General features: G+C 40.3%; 1 protein-coding gene across 9 annotated transcripts in view; it reads right to left on the reverse strand.

Annotated features, from left to right (window-relative positions):
* The window catches only part of CPEB3 (cytoplasmic polyadenylation element binding protein 3), a 285,852-nt gene that overhangs the window by 17,487 nt on the left and 241,514 nt on the right, over positions 1-26,851 (reverse strand). For 6 of the 9 annotated variants that reach the window (XM_055561079.1, XM_055561074.1, XM_055561077.1 and 3 more), the window contains 2 exons: positions 22,446-22,560; positions 13,431-13,612 (listed from right to left, as the gene is read on the reverse strand). In XM_055561079.1, the coding sequence (XP_055417054.1) occupies positions 13,431-13,612; positions 22,446-22,560 (297 nt within the window). Of the gene's footprint in view, positions 1-1,116; positions 3,839-4,680; positions 4,820-13,430; positions 13,613-22,445; positions 22,561-26,851 lie in introns of those variants that run through there. The other 3 variants (XM_055561082.1, XM_055561081.1, XM_055561080.1) reach the window with 3 other exon arrangements.

Here is a 26,851-nt window from a genome sequence, read left to right on the forward strand (position 1 = left end):
AAGTCCATTGAATTGGTGATGCCATCCAACCATCTCATCCTCTGTCAACCCTTTTTCCTCCTGCTCTCAATCTTCCCCAGCATCAGGGTCTTTCCCAGTGAGTTGGCTCTTCGTGTCAGGTGGCCAAAGCGCTGGAGCCTCAGCTTCAGCAGTAGTCCTTCTAATGAATATTCAGGGTTGATTTCCTTTAGTATTGACTTGTTTGATCTCCTTGCTTATCCAAGGGACTCTCAAGAGTCTTCTCCAGCACCACGGTTTGAAAGCATCAATTTTTTGGCACTCAGCCTTCTCTGTGGTCCAACTCTCATGGGATACTGATTTCAAAACTATTTTCCCTTTTTGTATAGGGACTACATATAAGAAAGATACAATAGATAATCTCAAATAATCAAAAGATGAAAAACTAGAAATACTAAAGGGAATATTGATCACACTGTCAGTGCCCTCCCCAGCATCCTTGAATATGCAGCTGCTGTTTGCCTGCCCAACCCCAACCTTTGTAGATCAAAGATATCCATCCAGCAATCCCATTTCTGGGTAGTTAAGAGAACTGAAAACAGGATCGTGAAGAGATATTTGCATATTATATTCACTACGGCATTAATAACAGCCAAAGTGTGGGAGCAACTGAAATGTATACTTACAGATGAATGGACACAGAAAATGTAGTATATACATAAAGTGGTATATTATTCAGAATTAACAAGGAAGGAACTCCTTTCACATGTGACAACATGGTGAACTTGAAGGACAACATGCTAAGTGAAATAAGCCAGTCACAAAAGAACAAATACTGAATGATTCCAAATACTGATTTATATGAGTTACGTACGTAGTCAAACTCAGAGAAAGCAGAAAGTGGAAAGGTGGCTGCCAGAGACTGGGGGCAAGGGGAACTGGGGAGTTGCAGTTCAAAGCATATAAAGTTTCAGTTGTACAAGATGAAAATGTTCTAGGGATCTGTTCAGTAAAATACTGGGCTTACAGTTAACAGTACTGTACCACACACGTAGAGATTTGTTAAGAGGGTAGATCTCATGTGTTCTGTCACCACAATAAGAAAACAAGGAAAGAAACTATATGTGTGTGGAACAAACTTGGAAAAAGAGCCAAGGAAAAACAATCAATTGTTTATTAAACTTTTAAATTTGAGCATGAAAGAAAAGAAGCTGAAAATACTGTAATTACTCAACTGGGTTCCCTAGAACATTATTCCCAAAAGATGATACATTTTAGAAGAGTTCTATGATCAAAACATTTGTGAAAAACTGCATATTGTTTCCTTCTCGGGTGTGTTCACTATGAAGATTAGTATATAAAAGACTCCAAGAAGTCCCAGAGTAAACCGGCCTAGTTAACGTCCTTTAAGAAAGCATTTCCAAACCCATTTGACTCAGAAAAGGATTTCTTTTGGTAAAATAAATATTAAAAATACAATGGATTCATGTTTTATGAACAATGTACAAAATGATGATTTTAAGAACTAATTTTAGGGATAGATTCCTGGGCAGGGAAGACCTTCCTACTGAGAATTCCTCCTCCTCTTTCAAAAACTCAAATAACTAACCAACTTTACCCTTACCTTGCCTGAAATATTTAACTCTTTTTATCATGTGAAATTCCAACCAGATGTCTAATGATCTTCCAGAAGAGCTCAAATACTAGTCATTTATGATTTCATGTAAATTAATGTGTTATCAGTGTGACTGTATATTGACAGAGTGCTTTACAGCCTTCAAAACCACTTTAACACACATACACGCATGTCCTTCCTTCAAGGTATACAGTAAGTATAGTTAAGACTAAACTTCAGATTAGCTGATTCTAGTCTAGTATCCTTTCTACTAGTAAAAAGGCTCTACAGATCGAGTTGGTAAATGATACTCAATGTCAACTGCATGATGTATTTCAAGTTATAAACATTTTGACTTTTAAATTCTGAGGCAACAACGTGATCAAGTGGTACTAAACAACAGCTGAGTGTGGGGGGGGGGCGGGGATCCCTGAGATTTTTATAAAGAAATAGTTCACATAAATCAAATCATATGTTTTTGTTAGATTAAGGGAGACTCAAATGATTCTATCCTTACAAATTTCTCAGGACCATGGAGAATAGACAAAAGGCAGAAAAATGGCCATGTAAAAAGACTGCCCATTTTCTAATGGTCTCATTTTTCACACTGCAGAATCTTTCATATGTAAGTGACCTAGACTTGAGTTACAAAGAAAACTGGATTTAGCAGAGCTTTCAAATCTTAAGTGCTCATTTGGCATCACTTCTAAAAATACCATTAAAACAGACAGAATGGGTACAGGTGCCCTCTTTTGCCCTTGTTGTACTTAAACACTTTAAACTGTCCTGGTTTTTCACAGAAACACTGTTCAAAAGAACGTAAGTAAAACTTAATCCTAACACTACACAATTTCAGGCTCAAAATCATTGTATTATCAGAGAAAAGATGCTGATAGAAATACCTCTTTCTAGACTAAAAAGAGGAAAAACCTCCAATCCTTTAAATAGAAAATGCATCCAGGTATTTATATCTTTGGTGTCTACATGCATGTCTTGACTAACATCTAACCAGTCTGTCTGTAGATTGTCACTTTTGTTAAATTTTTTTTTTTAGTGTCAACTTCAACTATTTCATTATCCTTATATTAAAGATTCTTAGTGGAACTGAGCAGGAACTTTAAAAGAAAAAAAGAATTAACTGTTAGCCTTGGACATATGCTTAGGAGATAAAAGCTCTGTTCAAACAGGCCAGGTTCAGCAACAGTATTAATCAACATCTGTATAGCCTCGTAACTTTCCAGAGCACTTCTTCACCTTCACTGTTTATCTGTGTAATAAACCTAAAGATTTTAGGCTAGCTGTTCTTACTATCCTGGGACAGTAAAATCATTAAAATAAAGCCTCTAAAATGTAAAGTAACTTGCCCAAGGTCACACTGTGACTGGGAGAAGAGACAGGAGTATAAACAGATCTCCCAATTTCCAAGCCAGGACACTTTTTCACTATAGCGTGGTTCTGTGGGTGGTGAGGACAGGAGTGGGTGTGAGGTGCACCTTCCCCCTTAGATACATAAATACCCGCTGTTAGCTTTAGGGAGCCTCTGTTACCCATAAGAGTGTATGCCAAGGCGAAAAAAGGCTGAGAACCCTGTGCTGGGTATCATACTACCTTGATATTGTTGCCATAGGGACAAATAACCAATTGGTCGATAACTGGTAAACATTTAGCCATAAAGTATGCATAAATATAAGCCTTAAAGGACTTTTTTCAAGCTATTATTAACATCTCCTTTGAAGTAAAAACTGAAGCATGAATTGCATTTGTCTCATTTATAATAATGATCAATAACAAGGGTCATTATGACAGCGAAAATGCCAGTTTCACTAAATGTTACAGTCCAGTGGAACTGCATTGGCTCATAGTGACTTGAAAAAAGGTTTACATGAAGACAACACAAAAAATAAAAGCAAGACAGCTGCAACACAAAATTTCAAACTCCTTTTGTTAATGTTCAAAATAACTTATAGACATACTGGCAAACCCTGAGAGCAGACTCCAGATGTGTCCTGCTCTGTGCAGTGTATGTTCAGCTGAAAAGTTACATGAACTATGGAAACACATATAAAACTAAAGTACCTATAATACAATTCAGGAGTTCCTACCCTGGTTTGTATGAAAAGAAAGAAGTGGGGTTAAAGAAACAGTAGATCCTCGATGAACAGCAAGGTTTGGGAAGGGAGTTCCATGAACAGAGGCAGCTCTCATGTCAATTAATGACAGATGTCTTGAGAGTCTGTCTCCAAGCCTCTCCTAGGCTCTCATCTGCTGTAAATAAACCGGGTTAGATGAGGTCATGCCCAAGTTAAATTCCACCTTTAATGGACTATAAGTGTTAAAGAATACTTTTTGATATGCAAACAGCAAAACCTAAACATCTTTATTAATTCAAGTGAATGCACTTAACTAAGTAAAAAAAGAAAGCTGTGCAGAGTGCCCTCTGGTGGACAGTTGGACACGCCAAAGGAAGCTCTCAAGTCATCAGCATTCATTCATTCAACGACTCATTCATTCACTCAAATATAATTAATTAATGTGGGTCCACTGTGTGTCACTTTTTGAGTACCCAGGAGTTAATACAAGAGACACAATCATTGCCCTCACTGATTGTACGGTCTGGAAGCGACTGAGTGAAGTTGCTCAGTCGTGTCTGACTCTTTGCGACCCATGGACTGTAGCCCACCAAGCTCCTCCATCCATGGGATTCTCCAGGCAAGAATACTGGAGTGGGTTGCCATACATAGATGGACATTGAACAAAGCATTGCTTCCTTTTTGTTGTTCAGTTGTTAAGTCCTGTCTGACTCTTTGCAACCCCATAGACTGTAGCAAGCCAGGCTCCTCTGTCCTCTACTATCTCCCAGAGTTTACTTAAATTCATGTCCATTGAGTCGGTGATGTTATCTTATCATCGTATCCTCTGCCATTCCATTCTTCTTTTGCTTTCAATCTTTCCCAGCATCAGGGGTTTTTTTTCCAATGAGTTGGCTCTTCACATCAGATGGCTGAAGTACTGGAGCTTCAGCTTCAGCATCAGTCCTTCCAATGACTATTTAGATTTGATTTCCTTTAGGAAAATCATTATGTGCTTCATTATAGAGGTACTGAATGCCACAAAGGAATAACAGATGGGATTATGACAATGATCTATGGGAAAGCTGTAAACGCCACTGAAGAAAGGACTCCTAAAATTGTCACAAATAAGGAAAAGTGGGTTTTAGGCAGGGAGAGGTAACTGTCCATAATCACCCTGTAAAACACGAGAAAAAGACCCAGATGAGGAAACAGGAGCTGAAGCAGAGGCAGTATGTAGTATACGGAGGGTCATGTAGGCAGTGTTAATTGACTTTGACCTCGAACCTAAGGGCAGTAGAACACAATCAAAAGGTTTAAAAGAGGGAAAGATGTGATTTAAATCATGATTTTTTAAAGACTGCTTTAGATTTTTTTTTTTTTTTTGCTGTGCTGGGTCTTTGTTGCCGCGTGGGCTTTTCTCTAGTTGTGCTGAGCAGGGCTACTCTCTAGTAGGGAATGGGCTTCTCACGGCAGTGGCCTCTCTCGTCACAGAGCATGGGCTCTAGGGTGAGCAGGCTTCAGGAGCTGCGGCGTGCAGGCTCAGTGACTGCAGTTCCAGGGCTCTAGAGCACAGGCGCAGTAGTTGTGGATCATGGGCTTAGTTGCTGTGCAGCATGTGGGATCTTCCCAGACCAGGGATCAAACCCATATCTCCTGCACTGGCGGGCAGATTCTTTACCACTGAACCACCAGGGAAGCCCAAAGTGCTTTAGTTTTTAATGTAAAGAATGAATTGGAGATGGGCTAAAGTTGAACTGGGGAGACCAATGAGGAACCAACTGTAGATGTCCAGGTGAGAGATGACAGTGACTCACTCCAGTACCACTGACAGCCTTCCATGGTTACTCCCAGTCCTGCTCCCTCATGTATCATCCTAATTTATTCTACACACTTACTGAGTGTCACCCATGTGCAAAGTACTCCCATTCAGACCTCTGGCACAGTGGCAGAGTCAAGATCATGGCAGCAGTCTTGATCTGTAAGACAGTGGTCGCCATCCCTTTTGGCATCGGGGACCCGTTTTGTAGAAGTTAATTGTTCCATGGACTGAGGTGAGGGGGATACTTTTCGGATGATTCAAATACATTACATTTATTGTGCATTTTGTTTCTAATTTAATGCCACTGCTGATATGACAGGAGGTACTGGTCCATGGCCTGGATGGTGGGGAACTCTGCTGTAAAGAACCACCATTTAGAGTTTCTTTCGCCTCTGGAGTCTTCTCACTGCTGTGCAAATGTGGCATAAAGCTTGCTGATGTGTAGATTTATCAGCCCACTACAACAGGTGACATATTCTTGGGGGACCTTAATTAACACATAGCAGGGGGCAGAAATTTGCCAACAGCCCAGCCTACCTTGTTACTGTGACTTTGAAGAGCACAGGTTAATAAGTAGGATTCCCTGCCTCTAATGATCCCTTCAAACTGTGGTGCTGGATTTGTATGGTATATGAATTATACTTCAAAAAGGTATAAAGTCTTACCTTTTAAATTTAAAAGTCTTACCTTAAAAATTTAAAAAACCACCTCTTGCCTTTTAAATTTAAAAGTCTTACATTAAAAATTTTAAAAACCATCTTTTGCCTAAAAGGTGAAGAGATACCCCACATCCAAGGTAAGAGAAACCCAAGTTAGACAGTAGGCACTGAGAGAGGGCATCAGAGGGCAGACAGACTGAAACCACAGTCACAGACAACTAGCCAATCTGATCACACGGACCACAGTCTTGTCTAACTCAATGAAACTAATCCATGCTGTGTGGGGTCACCCAAGATGGACGGGTCATGGTGGAGAGGTCTGATAGAATGTGGTCCACTGGAGAAGGGAATGGCAAACCATTTCAGTATTCTTGCCTTGAGAACCCCATTAACAGTATGAAAAGGCAAAAAGATAAGACACTGAAAGATGAACTCCCCAGGTCAGTAGGTGCCCCATATGCTACTGGAAATCAGTGGAGAAATAACTCCAGAAAGAATGAAGGGATGGAACCAAAGCAAAAACAACACCCAGTTGTGGATGTGACTGGTGATAGAAACAAGGTCCGATGCTGTAAAGAGCAATATTGCAGTGGAACCTGGAACGTGAGGTCCATGAATCACGGTAAATTGGAAGTGGTCAAACAGGAGATGGCAAGAGTGAACATTGACATTTTAGGAATCAGTGAACTAAAATGGACAGGAATGGGTGAATTTGATTCAGATGACCATTATATCTACTACTGTGGGCAGAAATCCCTTAGAAGAAATGGAGTAGCCATCATGGTCAACAAAAGAGTACAAAATGCAGTACTTAGATGCAATCTCAAAAATGACAGAATGATCTCTGTTCATTTCCAAGGCAAACCATTCAATATCATGGTAATCCAAGTCTATGCCCCAACCAGTAACGCTGAAGAAGCTGAAGTTGAATGGTTCTATGAAGACCTACAAGACCTTTTAGAACAAACACCCCAAAAAGATGTCCTTTTCATCATAGGGGACTGGAATGCAAAAGTAGGAAGTCAAGATAACACCTGGGGTAACAGGCAAATTTGGCCTTGGAGTACAGAACGAAAAAGGACAAAGGCTAACAGAGTTCTGCCAAGAGAATGTACTGGTCATAGCAAACACCCGCTTCCAACAACACAAACAAAGACTCTACACAGGGACATCACCAAATGGTCAACACCGAAATCAGACTGATTATATCCCTTGCAGCCAAAGATGGAGAAGCTCTATACAGTCAGCAAAAACAAGACCAGGAGCTGACTGTGGCTCAGATCATGAACTCCTTATTGCCAAATTCAGACTTAAATTGAAGAAAGTGGGGGAAACCACTAGACCATTCAGGTATGACCTAAATCAAATCCCTTATGACTATACAATGGAAGTGAGAAACAGATTTAAGGGACTAGATCTGATAGACTGCTTGATGAACTATGGATGGAGGTTCATGACACTGTACAGGAGACAGGAATCAAGACCATCCCCAAGAAAAGAAATGCAAAAAAGCAAAATGGCTGTGTTAGGAGGCCTTATAAATAGCTGTGAAAAGAAGAGAAGCCAAAAGCAAAGGAGAAAAGGAAAGATATAAGCATCTGAATGCAGAGTTCCAAAGAATAGCAAGGAGTGAGAAAGCCTTCCTCAGAGATCAATTCAAAAGAAATAGAGGAAGACAATAGAATGGGAGAGACTAGAGATCTCTTCAAGAAAATGAGAAACACTAAGGGAACATCTCATGCAAAGAAGGGCTCAATAAAGGACAGAAATGGTAGGGACCTAACAGAAGCAGAAGATATTAAGAAGAGGTGGCAAGAATACACAGAAGAACTGTACAAAAAAAGATCTTCACAACCCAGAAAATCACGATGGTGTGATAACTCACACTCACCTAGAGCCAGACATCCTGATGTAAAGTCAAGTTGGCCTTAGGAAGCATCACTACAAACAAAGCTAGTGGAGGTGATGGAATTCCAGTTGAGCTCCTTCAAATCCTGAAAGATGATGCTGTGAAACTGCTGCACTCAATATGTCAGCAAATTTGGAAAACTCAGCAGTGGCCACAGGACTGGAAAAGGTCAGTTTTCATTCCAATCCCAAAGAAACGCAATGCCAAAGAATGCTCAAACTACTGCACAATTGCACTCATCTCACATGCTAGTAAAGTGATGCTCAAAATTCTCCAAGCCAGGCTTCAGCAATATGTGAACCGTGAACTTCCAGATGTTCACGCTGGTTTTAGAAAAGGAAGAGGAACCAGAGATCAAATTGCCAACATCCGCCAGATCATCGAAAAAGCAAGAGAGTTTCAGAAAAACATCTATTTCTGCTTTATTGACTATGCCAAAGCCTTTGACTGTGTGGATCACAAGAAACTGTGGAAAATTCTGAAAGAGATGGGAATACCAGACCACCTGACCTGCCTCTTGAGAAACCTGTATGCAGGTCAGGAAGCAACAGTTAGAACTGGACATGGAACAACAGACTGGTTCCAAATAGGAAAAGGAGTACGTCAAGGCTGTATATTGTTACCCTGCTTATTTAACTTATATGCAGAGTACATTATATGAGAAATGCTGGGCTGGATGAATCACAAGCTGGAATCAAGATTGCTGGGAGAAATATCAGTAACCTCAGAAATTCAGATGACACCACCCTTGTGGCAGAAAGTGAAGAAGAACTAAAGAGCCTCTTGTTGAAAGTGAAAGAGGAGGGTGAAAAAGTTGACTTAAAGCTCAACATTCAGAAAACGAAGATTATGGCATCTGGTCCCATCACTTCATGGCAAAGAGATGGGGAAACAGTGGAAACAGTGACAGACTTTATTTTGGGGGGCTCTAAAATCACTGCAGATGGTGACTGCAGCCATGAAATTAAAAGATGCTTACTCCTTGGAAGAAAAGTTATGACCAATCTAGACAGCATATTGAAAAGCAGAGACATTAAAGGTCCGTCTAGTCAAGGCTATGGTTTTTCCAGTGGTCAGGTATGGATGTGAGAGTTGGACTATAAAGAAAGCTGAGCACAGAAGAATTGATGCTTTTGAACTGTGGTGTTAGAGAAGACTCTTGAGAGTCCGTTGGACTGCGAGGAGATCCAACCAGTCCATCCTAAAGGACATCAGTCTTGGGTGTCCATTGGAAGGACTGATGTTGAAGCTGAAACTCCAATACTTTGGCCACCTGATATGAAAAGCTGACTCACTGGAAAAGACCCTGATGCTGGGAAAGATTGAGGGCAGGAGGAAAAGGGGATGACAAAGGATGAGATGGTTGGATGGCATCACCGACTCAATGGACATGGGTTTGGGTAGACTCTGGCAGTTGGTGATGGACAGGGAGGCCTGGCGTGCTGCGGTTCATGGGGTTGCAAAGAGTCAGACACGACTGAGCGACTGACCTGAATTGAACTTGCCTAAAGATGGTGACATGGATGAGTAAGATGACAGTAGAGATGAGCGTGTCAGAAGTTACAGGAGTGATGGTTTCTATAACTGTTGCATATTGGCATATTTTATATTCCCAGGCAAGGAAAAATGGCCTAACCTAAGGAAATACTAATGTTGCTTATTTATAAAATAGGAACTCTATGGAAAGCTCAAATCAACCTTTAGAAGACACATAAACATAAAAGTGAAATCAACCTAAAAAAGCTTCTACAGCAAAGGGTGCAGTTAACAGAGACTCAGAGTACCATAGGCAACAAAATAAGGTATTGCTGAAAATGAAAGTGTTAGTTACTCAGTTGTGTCCAACTGTTTGCAACCCCATGGACTGCAGCCCACCAGGCTTTCTGTCCATGGAGTTCTCCAGGCAAGAATTCTAGAGTGGGTTGCTATTTCTTTCTCCAGGGGATCTTCCTGACCAAGAGTCTCCTGCAGGCAGATTCTTTACTGTCTGAGCCACCAGGGAAGCTCAAAGGTATTGCCGGCTATGTTCAAAGCAAGAAGAAAATGAGAGGAAAGAGTAATGTTTGGGGGAAGAGAGTACAGTATTCACAGAAAACCAGTGAAAAGGAGCCCCACTCAAGACAGAAGCTGGCCTCCATCTCTCACAGTAAAGAATATGGTCTGCACCTTGGTCAGCGCGAACAAAGAGCATGAAGATGGAGCTGGGAGACAGGGAGAGAAGGGAATCCATCACTTGCAGTAATTTTCAGTTTTCCCACTCACATGATTCTCATTCCAGGGCACTGAAGGAACCAACAGATCCCTTTTGACACCATGTGGCATCGCAACAGTCCCACTATACACCTGTCCAGTGAGTCACACTGTATATACTGCTTTCTCTTTCAGTATCTCTTCTGGGCTTCTCAACAATCTAGTGGGGTACACAAAGCTATTACTATTATTGTCCTTATTCTGAAGCTCAGACTTTAAGTGACCTGCTCAAAATCACACAGCCCGCTGGGAACAGGACCACATCTAGACCCAGCCATCTGACTCTGCCCAGGGCTCTTTTCACTAACCAGCGTAACTTTTCACTGCATCTTCAGCAGAGCAATGATAAAATTCAAGCCATTTAATATTAACAACATCAGTGTAAGTACACTTCCAGCAAGATGAATACTGTTAAATCAGCAAGTGCCAGGCAAACATCTTAACTGCCATATGACTCTGGATGTTCAATCTTCAAATCCCATTTAATCTTCAGACTTTCCCCAGGAGTTACAGATGAGGACCCAAGACTCTGGGCAGTAAGTAACTTGTTTGGGGTCACCAGAGGTCTGGTGATTGGTGCAGCAGAGGTTTAAATGTACTAGGATCTGTTCTGGCTCCAAACTCCATACTCCTTCTATTACAACTGGCTGCTACCCTAAATGTTTATCAAGGACCATCCTAAGGTATGGAGGGTATAGGTAACTCAAATGCAAAGAGCAGAAAGAGTCAATGGCGTTCCTGAGAAGTTTGATGAGCCAAACACTTTTCTATAGCATGGCCTGTGATTATGCTAACAACAGAAACGTCACTTCTTTCCTCTTTACCTAGGTCTAAGTCTTGTGGGAATCAATGCTGAGGGCATAAGTATCGCAAAGGTGAGAGCAGAAGTAGGCAATAAAACAAATAGTGCCTGAATTTTCCAGATTCTTAAAGGAGTTCAAAGAATACCATAAACCCTGGAGTAAATGCACTTCCTTCTAACGAAGGAGTAAGACAGGAGGTTGTTAGGGTGGGGGCAAAGGAAAAGTGGAATCTTCTTTTATCATCCTTAGGACCTACCTCCTGAGCAGTTTCACACCTTCTGGCTTCAGAGGGGAACAAAAAGAAAGCTACTTGGATACAGATGAGAATACAAGCACTTTTCAGGTTAAGTTTATTGCCTGGGATTCACCAGTGACAGGGGCAACAGCAATCTAAATGTAATGGCATCTGGGGTTTTAGATTCACAAACATACAGGCACAAGCAACTCCACCAGCAGCAGAAGTTAATAGAACCCTCCACAGAGCACCATTTGTCAATCCAACAAAGGTTTACCAAGCACCTCCTGTATCTACACCTGGAGAAGTTAATGGTAAACCACTCCAGTATTCTTGCCTGGGAAATCCCATGGACAGAGGAGCCTGGTGGGATACAGTCCACAGGTCGCAAAAAATCAGACACGACTGAGTGACTAAACAACAACTGTATCTACACATCAAGCAGTGGGGAAGCAGAGAATGAGGCGGACACCATGCCCAGCTTTGCGGAGCTCACAGTCTGTAGGGGAATTACTGCTACCAAAGGGGTGCTGTGGGCGCTTCAAAACTAGGAATGGAGTTGAATCTTTATCACCCCTGACTTTCCACTGATTAAGAGTGTTTCACAGTTTTGTAAAACAATCATTCATTTTAATTAAAAAATGAACCACCACTACTTACTTTTAAGGATCCCAGAGACGTAGCAAATAGACTTTATTTTAAGCACTGGCTTTTGTAATTTGATCTATGTCTTAAAGAAAATGTTATCTTATTGACTTTAAAAAAATCCATCACCCATTGAAACTTTCACCTCCTAACACACTTAGGTCTGCTACACAAAACCAGTTAGTCAACCACAGACAGGAGTTGACACCTGGTAAGAAAACACATTTACTACTTTATTTATTCCCATCCAGTGTATGCCCCCAAAACAGCCTTGACTGGAAGCATTAACAGCCATTGAACAATTGCATATGGAGGTGTCCAAGGCTTGATGTTTTCCCCCTTGCTCCATTACTCTATCAATCAGGTCTCAGATTAGCTCCTAACTCCTTCTAGTCCCCCAAGCTTCCAAACAGTGGCAGAACTGGGGTTTAAGGATTTAAACTTGCGTCTGTCCCAAAACCCAACTGAGCACACCAATGCTCTCCAGCTCTACTGTCTCCTGTTTGGATGACAGCAAATCTGAGTGCCTCGACTGGCCAGGCAGGCAACGTCAATGAGCAAGGAGACAGGTAACGGATCTGTCTATTTGCTATGAGCAGGAGAAAGACAGAGAGTTGGAGAGGGGACTAGAGGGGACAGCAAGCAGCTACTGTTAACAACAGCTCCAGCAATTGCTATCACATAGGCTGCAGTCCATGGGGTTGCGAAGAGTCAGACACGACTGAGCGACTTCCCTTTCACGTTTCACTTTCATGCACCGGAGAAGGAAATGGCAACCCACTCCAGTGTTCTTGCCTGGAGAATCCCAGGGACGGGGGAGCCTGGTGGGCTGCCCTCTATGGGGTCACACAGAGTCGGACACGACTGAAGTGACTTAGCATAGCATAGCATATGATCTTGCAAGTTTAAGAGAAATGGGAACTTCAAATTTTTATGTATACTCCTGAATGTTAACATTAAATGTTAGTTCAAGTTCTTTGTTTTAAGAGGACCACATGGGTCAAACAGGCTCTCAATCTTTGATACTGTGCTGTTGGCATCATCTTTTTTTCAAAAATATTTATTTATTTATTTGGCTGCGCCAGGATCTCCTTGCAGCACACGGGATCTTCAGTTGTGGCATGTGGCATCTAGTTCCCTAACCAGGGGTGGAACCTAGGTCCCCTGCACTGGGAGTGCTGAGTCTTAGCCACTGGACCAGCAGGGAAGTCCTGGCATCATCTTTTAAACAGCACTGGTTTGCTTCATTAAATTGTGCAGCATTACTTTCGTTAAGTGTAACATCGCCCCAGGGATGGATGAAACAGAAAGTTCATTAACGCCTTAAATACCAAGGGTACTCTCTTTTTCAGGCAGCCTAGATGGACTCATGGACTAATACCACATAAGGTGATTTTCTCCCCAGGGCCCATGGAATAACTTTCATTTCTTTCCCATAGCAATGATACCCCAAGCAGTTGCTTACCCGTTTGTCAATGTCATTGTGTTGGAGCTGCACGAAGCGAGCGCTGATGGCTGCGATGTAACTCTGCTGATTGGAGAATGCCACACGGCCGGCACCTTTGGGGTACTTCAGCTCAGGGTCTGTATCAATGCCAGCATAGCAGACACCACCATATAAACGGTCCATGATCATTGCCAGTTCAACTGCAAGAAAATAAATACCATTTGGTATAAATGTTTAGAAGGGTCTCTTGTCCAGGAGAAGGAAGGACTATATGGAAGAATCATGCAGTGTAACTAAGAAATGGAAAACCCATGTTAAGTATCATGAAGAGTGTCCACACCAGTCTTAGAACTCAAGAAGGGGAGCTCCTCATAGGATATTTGAAAACAAAATGAAAAAAGAAAGAAAGAATTTACACACACACACAAATTTACATAATGAGAACTTCAGCAACAGTATAAAAGAAATGATCTATCAGCAACCCTCCTTTCTAATTTCTAACTGCTTAGTCCACTAGAGTGGACCCTGGGCAGGCAAAGCATTTCAGGTGCCCTAACAAGTTAATCAACAGTATACTTACTGACCCCTAGGGCTGAAAGCAATTACTAAAGTCACACTACTAAATTAAGATTAAGCTATAGAAAGAATTAATTCTAAAGGCAATATGTTTACAGCCTAGAAATAACTCTCCACAATTTTTTAAAAAATAAAAGATTTTTAGAGTTTATTTCAATTGAGGAATCTGCACACTAATTTCTCACACTAAATTCTAAATAACAATGCTAAAAATGATAATAGCAGCAATAAACATTTATTGAGTGCTTATAATTACCAGGAAACACTAAGCTGCCACAAAGGCAGTAAAAGCACACCCATCCTGTACCCTGCTATAAATCCAGAGGTCTGGTCTGCAGTCTTCACTAGAGCTCTTTGGTATATCTGCAAAACACCTGGACAGAAGCATTTGGAAACTGGACATTCCAAAGGTCTGATATTCTACAACTGTCCTCATCAAAAGGTACCATGGAGAGACATACAGCAGTTACTTACCTGGATCCAAACTGCCTGAAGTTAATTGTTTACTTGATACTGGATGGCATCTCCTCCAGGTATGAACATTCCTTTCAGGCCAGTCACATGATTTTAAGTCCAAAAGACTTAGCCCTACTCCTAGGGAATGACTCAAGAACCCACTTCCTCAAATACCTACACTTGGTATTTGGAAAGGAGCGGACAGGGAAGACAGATGAAGACCTGGGCCACAGCCAGTGTGCAAAGGCCCCCAGACAGCTGAGCTACACAGGAATCAGTATCTGGGGAGAAAGAGAGCTGCACAGGCTGGAGTGGCAGGAGAGCTCTGCAGCAGGTTCAAGGGCTGAAGGGCTTAATAATGCAAGAACGCCACCAGATTTCTGTGAACAGAAGGAAAGCCATGTACTTCTGGTCCCTATAACAGGCAGCTGCTGAGGCAGTAACAAAGTTATGTTGCTGTGAAAGAAAGGCTGTCTTTCTATCTGACTTCTTCAAACCAGACTGCTTAATACTGGTAGTTGATTTCTAAGCTTCTGTTTCTAATAGGAAGAATGACTTAACAACCAACAGGTAATTTTCAGAAGATGAGTAAATAAGCTAGCAGTAATTAAGCCAGAGAATAAGTGCTTTTAAAGACAGAAGAGCAGAAAGCTACCCCAATGATCCCATTATGATCAGAATCACTGAGTCATATCAGTCAAAGAAATATTGCTGATTAGAACCCAAGTGGACCCTGACTTCGGTCTTGGGGCAGGATCCAGAAATCACATTCATTTAAACAGTGCAGTAAGAGTCATGTCCCTGTTTAGTTGTTAAGTCGTGTCCAACTCTTTGGTGACCCCATAGACTGGAGCCCACCAGCCTCCTCTTTCCATGGGATTTCCCAGGCAAGAATAAAGAATACTGGAGTAGGTTGCCATTTCCTTTTCCAGGGGATCTTCCCAACCCAGGGATTGAACCCGAGACGAATGTTGGCAAAGGATTGAATGAGCTTGTCTCCTACCCTTAGAAAGGACTCAAGAAAGTGTCTAATTTAGAAAGAGAGCTTGAAGCTCCAGCTGAAGACAAGAACTACTATAACCAGAGGTTCTACGGCATCTTGGTCTCCAAAGGAACTTTAGGGATCCACAGATGCCAGAGACAGCACCTTCCACAAGCACTTTGTGAATCTGGCTGTTGGAAAATCATCTTCTCGGCCCAAAGATTCAGTCATGGCTGATGCTACTGGCAGTTAAGCAGTTCTGACAGGAGAAAAGAAACCCTCATCCACTTATGCTTTTATGAAAATTATATAAATTAACAATTTCCACTTAGAAGCTTATGTGCACTCATTTTCTTGGCCACCCAAGAGCCTGCAGGCATTTGAGCCAATGAAGTCTTACTCAAGTGAAGGACAATTTATTGAGAAGCTAGAAGAAAGAATCCAAGGTGACTACAGAAAGTTTTTTGGGGGGAAGAATATAAAGACTACTCATTTCTCTACCTTAACCTATATTTTAGCTACAAAAACCTCAACAGTCTGATGATCCTTGAAGAAAAGTAAATAATAACTCAACAACTGCTGTTTGTATTTGGTCCTTACTCAGTCAGCAAGTCCTCATTAAAAGTGTACTTCCTGCTGCCTAAACTCATGCTGGGCTCAAAGGACAGCGGGATGTCACTTAAGTACTAAACAGCATTTCTAATTACTGAGAAAAGTAACCAGTTGGTAAAAAACAACATTAAAAAAAAGAGTAATTTAATTCATCTACTACGTAGGTAACTAGCGAACACAAAGCAAGCTTTCCTAAAGTCCTACAAAATTCTAATCTGAAAATACTTTTTATATGGAAGATACAAATTCACCTACAGATGTCATAATATACAACTACTCGGAGAGGCTAGGTTTTAAAGGATTCTTTACAGTGAGCATTATCAGTTAATGTAGGAAAGTTCCATATAAATTCTCTTCCTCTGAATGAGGAGGAAGCTGAGCCAGCAAGAGGGCTACCATTTTAACTACTCGGGAGGAAGAGAGAAAAACAGGAGAAAAGCAGTAAGGATCTGGTAAAAGTCAACTAAAACCTTCACGGATCTACCTATACATTATGAACTCCATCCTGCTCTTGAAATGTGAGTCTTTGATCAAGGATATGTCTTATCTGGAAAATGTAGTCAAACCACCTACTAAATGTACGACAGTGAATCCTCATGGGAAACCATCCTCTGTAGATGACAAGGACAGCGTTATCTCCCAGGAGCACGTTCTTAACATTTAACCTGAGGAAGATGAGGGTCCCAGAGGTTGAAATTCAGACAGATAGAGGTGACAGCAGGCATAGACAGAGTCTGTGAGGAAGTCAGATGTCTCTAAACCACTTCTCTTTTTTCTTTCCCATCCAGACAGTGTTAACAGGGTCTGTCTGGTCACCACAGGGGTGGGAAATTACGAGTTCTGGTAGCCATATCCAAGGGCATTCTGTACTTTGGTTAAGATGTTCTATGCTCTTATGATAACTCAAGTCAGCTCATAAACAATTGTTCCGTGAGAACAGTACACTACTATAAGTCTCACCTACACACTGGCTCTTGTCCCAGACTAGAGAGGAAACAAAAATTCTGCAGTTGTATGTAGCGTATAGTATGTCCGTGAATTCCTCCGGGTTGTGGTGACCATGCCCTGGAGGTGAATCTGAACCCCAACTTGTTTTGCTCCCAATTCTTCATAAAGATCTGAAAGGGATCAGCTCAACAGAAAGAAAATCATGATAACTCTCCCATACTGCCCCACCCCAGGGTCCTGTTCCTAAGGTTTAATTAGATTTCAAAGTTAGCCTAAGGCAATGTAGAAGTCCAAGATACTATGAGAGCCAAATGGGACAGAGCAGGAATGAGGGTTCCTGAGGGAAATACCAACACGTCCATCTTTTCAGATTTTAAATCATGAATCCAGAAGCTCCATTTCTCCTCTTTGGAAATAACAAAGCAGACAGGAAAGAGGCATAAGGCACCTCAGGGTGACAAAGAGGCTTGCACTTCTGAAAGAAAGGAAAATTCAACTCGAAGGTGAACTTTCTGAGTTTACAATTGCCGAGTTGGATCACAAAAGCCGTTCACGTATCTTCAGTAGAGGAAATGCTCATAAGCTTCCACTCTGCATGAGATATGGGAAGTTATGAATATTTTCAAATAAATGGTATGAACAACCAACTAAGTCTTAGCGGTAAGAGTATTTAAGTTGATTAAATCGAGCTGGTACCAGGCTGACTGTTATTACTGTTATGGAGACAGAATCTCAGATCTCAGCCTGATAAAGCAGCTTCCTTCTGTGTAAAGAGTCCCAGACTTGAAGTCTGGAGATCTGAGTTTGAGCCTTAGCTTTTTTATTGTTGTGGTCTTGACTAATCACCCCCTTTGAACTCTGTTTCCTTATCTCTATGATGAAAAGTCTACCACTTACAACCTCAGAAGGTTTTCATGAGGATTAAACATATATGAGAACTCTGGGCATACTGTTGGGCACAGAGCAGCGTTCAAATGTTTTGTTTTGTCCAAGGGTTGTTTTTCTTTAACATTTGCTTAACTCATAAATCTTTGCTTAACATTAACTTGGCCTGGTTTCTGCTCCATAAGCACCAGTTCATCCCAGTCTTAAGCTTTAAGTTAATGTTATTCAAACTGCCACTGATATGGCAACCTTTGACATCAGCTGCGGGTGAGGGTGTGCTTTCCTAGAGGAGGGAGCTCACAAACACCAATCAACATTAGAAAATCCTTAATCTTAAGGGCAGTGCAGTGAATTAAGTCAGTATGCCAATTCTGGAGTTTATCTGAGACAACTCGTTCTGAACTTGGGACTGGGTGAAAGAAAAAGCTTCTAGTGCTGCCCAATTTGACATAAGATGATTTCTGTCTGCTACCACTTCACTGAACAAAAAGGATATGGTTATAATACTCCTCTTTCCTAAATCACAAATCAGGATGTGATTCCTAATATGTGTGCCCTACCAGAATGTTTGCACAGAATGTGTGGAATAAATGCTCTTAGAAAAATTCATCATGTTCTCTAGATGTATGCCATACATTAGTGAATATTTACCTCAAAAAAATGTTTTCCTCTAGAATTTCCATAGAAAACCATCCTCACAACAGTTGGGGTCGAGGGAGGCAGGGCAGAATGAGGAGAAGAAAATATCAGGATCCATAGCAGAATATTAGGGAGAAAAAGACAGGAGAGACTCATCAGAACAATAGTTAAGAAGGTGAGAGATCCAAAGATGATAGGCAATTGGCAGGCTCCAGGAACTCAAGACTGATCTTTTCTGCAGGACCTGGTCAGATAAACTGTCAGGAGGAAGTCATAAAGCGGAGGAACAGCTCACAGATGCCTCTAACAAGAAAGGAAGACCGAGGGTTTTTAAAGCCTGATCAAAGTTGGAAATGCGTGGCTCCCAAAGCTGGATTACTCAGGCAGCCCCCAAATGAGATGTCTAGGCCCAGAAGCTCGAGTCAGAAGATACTTATGGTTACAAACCAGGGGAGAGTACAGGGACCAGATCCTTCCTTTTCCACTCTTTCCTGGTGGTCTCTCCTCAAAACTCCCAAGCCTGGCACTTACTTGCTATCAGAGCAAAGACATGCTGTCAGGAAAGGTTCTCATGCCATAGGGATATGCAACAGGGAGATTTCTGCACTGAGACATGTTGCTTACAACATGTGAATGAAGAGTGGCAATATGCTCTTGCATGTCCAGGTGGTAGCAGGAGGAGAGACAGACAAGAGAGATGGACCACCTCTTTCCTCGTACTGACTCTCTGAAGAATATGTACACTTTAGCCACATGGTGGCATGGCGAGTCTACCCACAGCCTTTCCTAGTGTGGGGGTGGAGAGAGACAGGAAATGGAAGGAAAGCAAGATCTAGAATCAGCAGGAGACTTCAGGCAAACCATCCCTGGCCTGCCACTGTCACTGACAGGAGTGATGGGAGGGAGAGACAAGAGACAGTAGAAATTACTTGACCTAGAAAAGGCAACAATCAGGCAATCCAACTTTGGGTAAACTCATCGAGATTTTCCATCGATATTTTCCCACTTTCAGGCTAATTTTTCTAGGCCCCTGACTTTTTTTCCAACCTGAATTTTTAAAAGTCACGCTTGTCAAAAGATCAGAAGGAACAACCTAAACTCAGTCAAGGCAATCCACTTAAAACAGGTTGCCTTGTATCTTCAGAAGTGTTTGTGCATTTCTACTTAAGTGATAAAGGACTATATTATCATTTATTAGTGATAATGGTCCCTGTCTTACAATGGGAAAATATCAAAGACAAAAAACCTTATGAGATCCAAAAGGATAATTCTTGAGTGATAATGCTTTATTCACTGTAATGTGCTAAAGGACCATTTATGGCCCAGGATAAGGTGAAAATCAATCTGGACACACAAAATCGCACTTGTTGAGCACCAGCACTAATACCTAGTTTAAGATCATCTTCTATATAGTGCCTAAAATAGTTCCAAGACTTCCCAGAATTCAAACCACAATACTCCTGGGGAAAAAATGCCCTGAAATATTTAAAAACCAAAAATTGAGAATATTATGTTAAGGAAAATAATTTAGTATTCAATTAATTGGGTTGGTATTCTATTAGTCCATTCTGAAATCTTTGACTTTACAGGCGATGACCTGTTCTGCAAGAGTGGCATGACGTGCACTTTCTCAGTGCCAGTAACACACTGCGTGCTCAATACATGTTTGCTGTTTGAGTGAACTGCACTGTATTCAATTTACGATTGTCTAGCAAAGTCAAACTGAATTCTTTTAAAAACAGTCTTCTATTCCAAGACACACACCGGTCCACAAAGCTCAGTGTGTTCCAAAGAAATTCAATTCTATGCACGGGGATAAAAGCTAAAGATGTTAACTCTTTCCATCCAGAATACTCGGCCTCCAATCTGGAAGTCTTGGATAGAGTAAAATTCCAGGACGCTAATGTAGATTGTTTAGCCTTCTAGAAACTAGCTACATTTATAGGAGGTGCTGGCATGGGGGAACCTTCATTAGACTAAGTGACTACAGATTAATATCCAACAATGACAAAAACAAAATTTTAAACCAAAAGAAATTAGTTTACTTAAAAAAAAAACAAACTTTGAAATTTATAAAACATGCATTATCTAGGCAGGGAACACAAAGTCCAGTTTCTGACTAGATAACTAAATATAATTCCTGTTTAACCCGAGAACATGTATCATCTTACAGACACAGAATGTTAAAAAAAAAAATACAATTCAGCATCTTGGGTTTCCTGTCTTGTGCTGTTAGTGTGATCATAGAACAGTGAAAAACAGATTATCACAAATACAGGTCCATATCTACCCTTTCAAATAATTTAAACAGAAAGAATAAAGGATGAATAATGTTTAAAAAGGCAATTTAGTTATAAACTATTGTATCTGTGACTTAAAACAGACATGAGATTAAAGTCAGTTTTGTTATTTTTACAACTGCAGGAACTTTTCTTTCAGAATACTTTTTTTTCAGATTCCCATCTAAGAAAAAAGGGAAAGGGCTAAGATATTAAAACTTTGTGTTTGTCTTTAGTTGCAAAAAAGAACAGCGAGAATACTAGCAAGGAATATCCTTTTTCTTTTTTTTAGAATATATTTGCAGTTTAAAGACTATGAAAGGGGATTTTTCTCCCTCTCCACTCCTAAACATATCACCAGTTAGAAAAAGCCAGGAATATTACACAGCGCCCCTACTCACACTTTTTTTTTTTTTTTTTTTTAAAGCACAAGCTCTTTAGAAACAAAGGGTTGCATTGGCCCTCATCTCATAATGCTGTTCACGTTTGAGTTGGCCCTGCTTAGACTTTATTCTGATGGCAGATGAAGGGGGAAGCATCTCTGCTGCTCTGCTTTCTTTCTTTGGGCAAGTTTGCCACTAGGATGAGAAAAAGACTCAAGACACCTGACTTTCTGAAATACCATAAAATTATAAACTCCAGTCATAATTAATTTGTTTTAAGGTCTTTCAAAATGGAATTATGAATACATTTTTATAGAGACCTAAACTTTTAGCAGTAGCTTGGAGTTGAGATTTGAATAAATGCATTAGAAAAGTTGAGGAACATTCAGAATGAAGTCACGAAAGTCGCAGAGCTGTTTCACAGCTTGCTTTAATGATCTCTGCTTTTTCTTTTACTTTTTAAGTAGAATACTTGAGTCCACTTGTTTACACTAACATGAGATAACACTGCCCTTTGCTACCACAGTGGCAATGGCTAGCTTATTTTTTCATCTTAGATTAAAAAAATAAACTCAGCTATTTTAAAGTACTTTATAAACTTTGTTCTCACAAATAATTTTACTATACTCCACAGGCAATCATACTGATCTAACAAGCGATTAGATTTGTCTTTGGTGGCCCAGTCAATTAAGATACTGCCCAATTCCAGCAGGCACAATTATTTAATCATTGGAAAGGAACTTAAAAAACAAAAAACAGGGGCGCTTTCATGAAGTCAAATTAAAGATGCTCAAATACATAAAGTATGTAAGAAAAAACCAGGAATCCGTTTTGCTTGGGAAGAGTTCAGTCTGATCTTCAGTGACACAGTTTCTAGCAGTGGTCAGGTTTGTCAGCAAGTGCACACAGCTTCACTGGACAGCTTTCTGACGGGGTTCTTTTCCTGTTATACGTAACAATACTAACTGGCCAACAATGCACACTGCCAAATGCACTGTTTTTATTTCTTAAATAATTGGTTGAACAGGGAATCACTAATTAGAATCCAACCCTCTGAAATACCAGTTTAATGAAATTCACTCTTGCGGCATAAGAAAATACAACATCTTGGCAGAAAACATTTAAGGGTCAGCTCAGTGGAAGTGATATGACGGCCTTCTTTATGGAGATTGTGTATAGCTGACCAGAAGCCTAGAAAACACTGAAGACTAAACACATTGGGGATTGTTGTTGTTGTTGGTTTTGTTGTTGTGGTGTTACTATTTCCACTCACCAGCTCGAAGGGGTCGTGGAACTCCCCCAACAAAGATAGTTTTTCTGGGGTCCAAAGGCTGTGAACCATCCATTACAAAGTCACTGTCACTTAGGTTCCATGGTCGAATTTGCACCTGAAAAAAAGTCGTTTACTTGGTCCTTACTTCATTTCCATTAACCCCAAATGAGAATAAGGTGACTAAAGATAAACCCACTGATTTGTGCATTGTACAACATACACAACCCAAACAAAATCCAGTTATTAGTTAATGTAATCTCTAGACATATGCTGTGAAACCTTCAGAAACCACCTGTGGTTTTAAAAAAGGGTAGTCTTTTATAGATAAGAGTCTGGGTTTTGAATAAGATCCATTTTAACACGTTAAACTGTTCATAACCTGTCACATTATAGCACTTAGCTTTTTAAGAGCTCACCTAAAGAGGGAACAGGAACTTTTAGAATATTTTCTAAAAATTATCTATATGTCTGGGTTTTAAATTATCACCCCCTAAAATGAAAACATTTATCTTTCAGCAATATGATTTAACACAGTTTAACACTTATCAAGTTAGCACACAATTACCAGCAATATCAAATACTGAAGGTCACAGAGTTATCTACTTTTGGTTGATCTGATTTTCCTAAATAAGTCCAGTAAAATAAAGGTAAGTCTAGAAATTCAAGTAAATTTTCGAAGAGTAAGAAAAGAAATCTCTATGACATATTTCTTTCTAGTTGGTAATATCTCTTCACTGGGACTCTGACTCCCTGCCCATAGTTTATACTACGCTATCCTTATCGTATAAAGTATTTCACCAGAATCGTAACCTTAAAACATATTCCTTTCAATTCATAACTATCAGAGAATAGCTTAAAATAAAACAACCACCAAAAAACCCTCTCATACAGAAAGGCCAGTTTCAGCAAGGCCTGAAAACCACCTGGCCACGCGCTCAGTTGGCCACATGCTCAAGCAGGCCCGTTGTCAAAGCGAAGAAAAAAGTACTGGTTTTTAAGGAAAATGCCTCTCCTTTCAACTCATTGATTAGGATAGGGAACAAAACAGCTGAATTTTAACTTCCTTAGTATCAACAAAATGTTTCACTTTCGCATTGCTCAACCATCAACACTTAATGCAAGGAAATATATATGACAATTTTTTATGTGGCTTGCCTTATATATCCAGTAGTTCTTCTATTTGAAAGATAAATCTGCCAATGACACTTTCAAAACACCTTGAATCAACTCCAAGACTGGCACTGCTCATTAGAAACAGGCTACACATTCGTTACAACTGTTACAAAATTTACCCCCCACACAACTTTTGGAGCTTTTATGACACAGTTGCCTTCAGCAGTTACTGGAAGCCATAAAATCTCCACATGGGGGGAAAAGAAAATCTAGTTCTTTCCTTGTAAAATTTGGTCTGTTTGTCTAAATTATCAATCCCTTGATATTTACCACAAAGACAGATTCACCGATACAATAAAACGTAACTTTCAAATGCTTTCATGAGGGCTCATTATTAATGTTTAATTAAAAACACAATTTCCTGACACCAAGAAAAAGCATTCTAATGTCAACACACAAAAGACAGGGCAAATCTTTTTCTGTACAGAGCCCTTTTTTCTTCTAGTCTCATCCCTAATAAAGTAGTTAAGGTAGCTTCAGGATCTGGTAATTCTATTTACTTTATGATAATTAAGTTCAATCATATGGCTCACAAATAAAAACAATTCATGTGTAATATCCATAGTGTTCTGCTTTCATTTAATCAGAAGTACAGAAAATGACGCCTCATACAATAGCTGGAGGTTGCTGTTGCTTCAAAGAATTCTGCAGATCTCAAATCCGCCTGCTGAGAGGCTTGACTGCTGCCTCTTCTTCCCTCTAACACCCTCCCCACCCCTTCATTACATCACACACAACCCATTCCCTTACCCTATTCTTGGGAAAAATACAGGAAGAAGACTAGGGAGACAGTAATGATTAACTGTATTCACAAAACCCACATTTCCCAGCTGCCATCACAAAACAGCTCCTCAAAGCTCACGCCACTGCAAATTCAGAGAAATGTCAACACAGGCCAACATCAGCACACTCTACGTGCTAAGCAAGAAATACTGTGGTATTGTTTGCACTGAGAAGTTTCATTCACACTTTAGTTTCTTTCTGAAATATAAGACCATTCTTACTCAGGAATGTTCTCCATCTTCTAAGGTTTATTCTCAGACATCAGGGTCTAATATTCATGTTCTATCTTTCTGACTTACTCTTTGAATAAATTCTCTGGTCCCAAGACACACATACACATACACACACACACACAAACACATAGGTTTCTCTACTCTTTCAGTCCCATACTTTGTAAGCTGACTCAAATATTTTGTAGAAAGGAATACAGTATAAATAAAATAACTTTTTACTGTCTTTATTTCTTTAATAATTTTTTGAGAAATGTTGAAATTAGACCTCTATCTTAATTCAACACAAATTTCCGCTGCCAAAACAACTTTTACATCCACAGTGATTACTCTGTGTGTGTGTGTGTATGTCTTTGTATAACAATTCTTCTACTATGTTGTCAAACAGGCTATATACGCTGGGCAGTAAAAGCCTTAACAACCTAAGGAAAAGATAAGGCTGTCACCAGAATGGTGAAGATTACTTTAAATGAAACTGACATGGTTCCAACACCACTTCCTGAAGAAACCTGATCACATTTGGTTACAGAGGTGACTCCAGGAAGAGGCTACCTGGCAGACAGCACCCACGAGCCCTCTGGCCATGCCACAGCCTTACAGCAAGGGTCACACAACACAGAACCTCTGCAGGGCCGCACAGGTAGCATAAACATGTAGGGTTACCAGGACAATAGTTAGTAGGCAGGCAGTGATGCTATAGAGTAAATCACTCCTTTTATTTTGTTTTATATTATAGTTGATGAACAAGGTTGTATTAGTTTCAGGTATACAGCAAAGTGATTCAGTTATACATATATGCGTGTATCTATTCTTTTTCAAATTCTCTCCCCATTTAGGTTGTTATAGAATATTGAGCTGAGTTCCCTGTGCTATACAGTAGGCCCTTGTTGGTTATCTATTTTAAATACAGCTGTGTTAAACCACTCCTTTTAAAGGAAGCAGACACTTCTCTCAGCTAGTATTTATCATTTGCGAATGTATTGTCAGACTTTTCCATTTCTCAAAAATAGCTAGAAATTCAGATTTTTATGTGAAACTCCAAGATTTCTGAATGTTGGGAATTCATTCAAATGTGAAAGTCACTTGTACAGGCTAGACAAAATTAACTGCAGGCCAGATCATTTCTGTGGGCTCCAGCCTGTGATCTCTGGTTAGAAAGGTTTAGTTACCACACAGTTCACGAAGGAATGTTTTGTTCCATAAGCACTTATGAGAGAAAATATTAATACAAAAATGGTTTTCCCTGAGTTTCAGTTCCTTTTTTAAGCATGTATTCTGATGGAAGTTCTGGTAAGGACCATAAACCTTCTAGCTGAATTATTAGTCTTCTAAATTTTTATCTTCTGATTTAATAATTGGCTTTGTATAACTATTTATCTCCAAAGGCAAAATCTTTTTAAGGATAAAGGCAAAAACCAAACATAAAGATTGATAGCATAAATATATGAATTTATACCATAAAATGACTTCAACAGCTTTCAAGAAATCTAAAACAACTTAATACATAACAGCAACAGTTGGTACTGAGTTCAAAATGGGTCGTAAAGCAGTGGAGACAACTTGCAAAATGAACAATGCATTTGTCTCAGGAACTGCTAACGAACGTACAGTGTAGTGGTGATTCAAGAAATTTTGCAAAGGAGATGAGAGCCTTGAAAATGAGGAGCATAGTGGCTGGCCATCGGAAGTTAACAATGACCAATTGAGAGCAATCATCAAAGCTGATCCTCTTACAATTATACATTCTATGCTCATTCAGTATTTGAAGCAAATTAGAAAAGTGAAAAGGCTCTATTAGTGGGTACCTCATGAGCTGACCGGAAATCAAAAAAATTGTCGTTTTTGAAGTGTCGTCTTCTTCTATTGTATGCAACAACGACGAACCATTTCTCGATTGATGTGTGATGAAAAGTGGATTTTATATGACAGGCGGTGATGACCAGTTCAGTGGCTGGACTGAGAAGAAGCTCCAAAGCACTTCCCAAAACCAAACTTGAACCAAAAAAAGGTCATGGTCACTGTTTGGTGGTTTGCTGCCAGTCTGATCCACTACAAGCTTTCTGAATCCTGGCAAAACCATTACATCTGAAAAGTATGCTCAGCAGTTGACGAGATGGACTGAAAAGTGCAATGCCTGCAGCCAGCACTGGTCAATAGAGAGCGCCCAATGCCTGAATGCACGTCACACAGCCAACACTTCAGAAGTTGAACGAATTGGGC

This window comes from Bubalus kerabau, chromosome 22 (assembly GCF_029407905.1).
Source record: "Bubalus kerabau isolate K-KA32 ecotype Philippines breed swamp buffalo chromosome 22, PCC_UOA_SB_1v2, whole genome shotgun sequence".
NCBI lineage: Eukaryota > Metazoa > Chordata > Mammalia > Artiodactyla > Bovidae > Bubalus > Bubalus kerabau.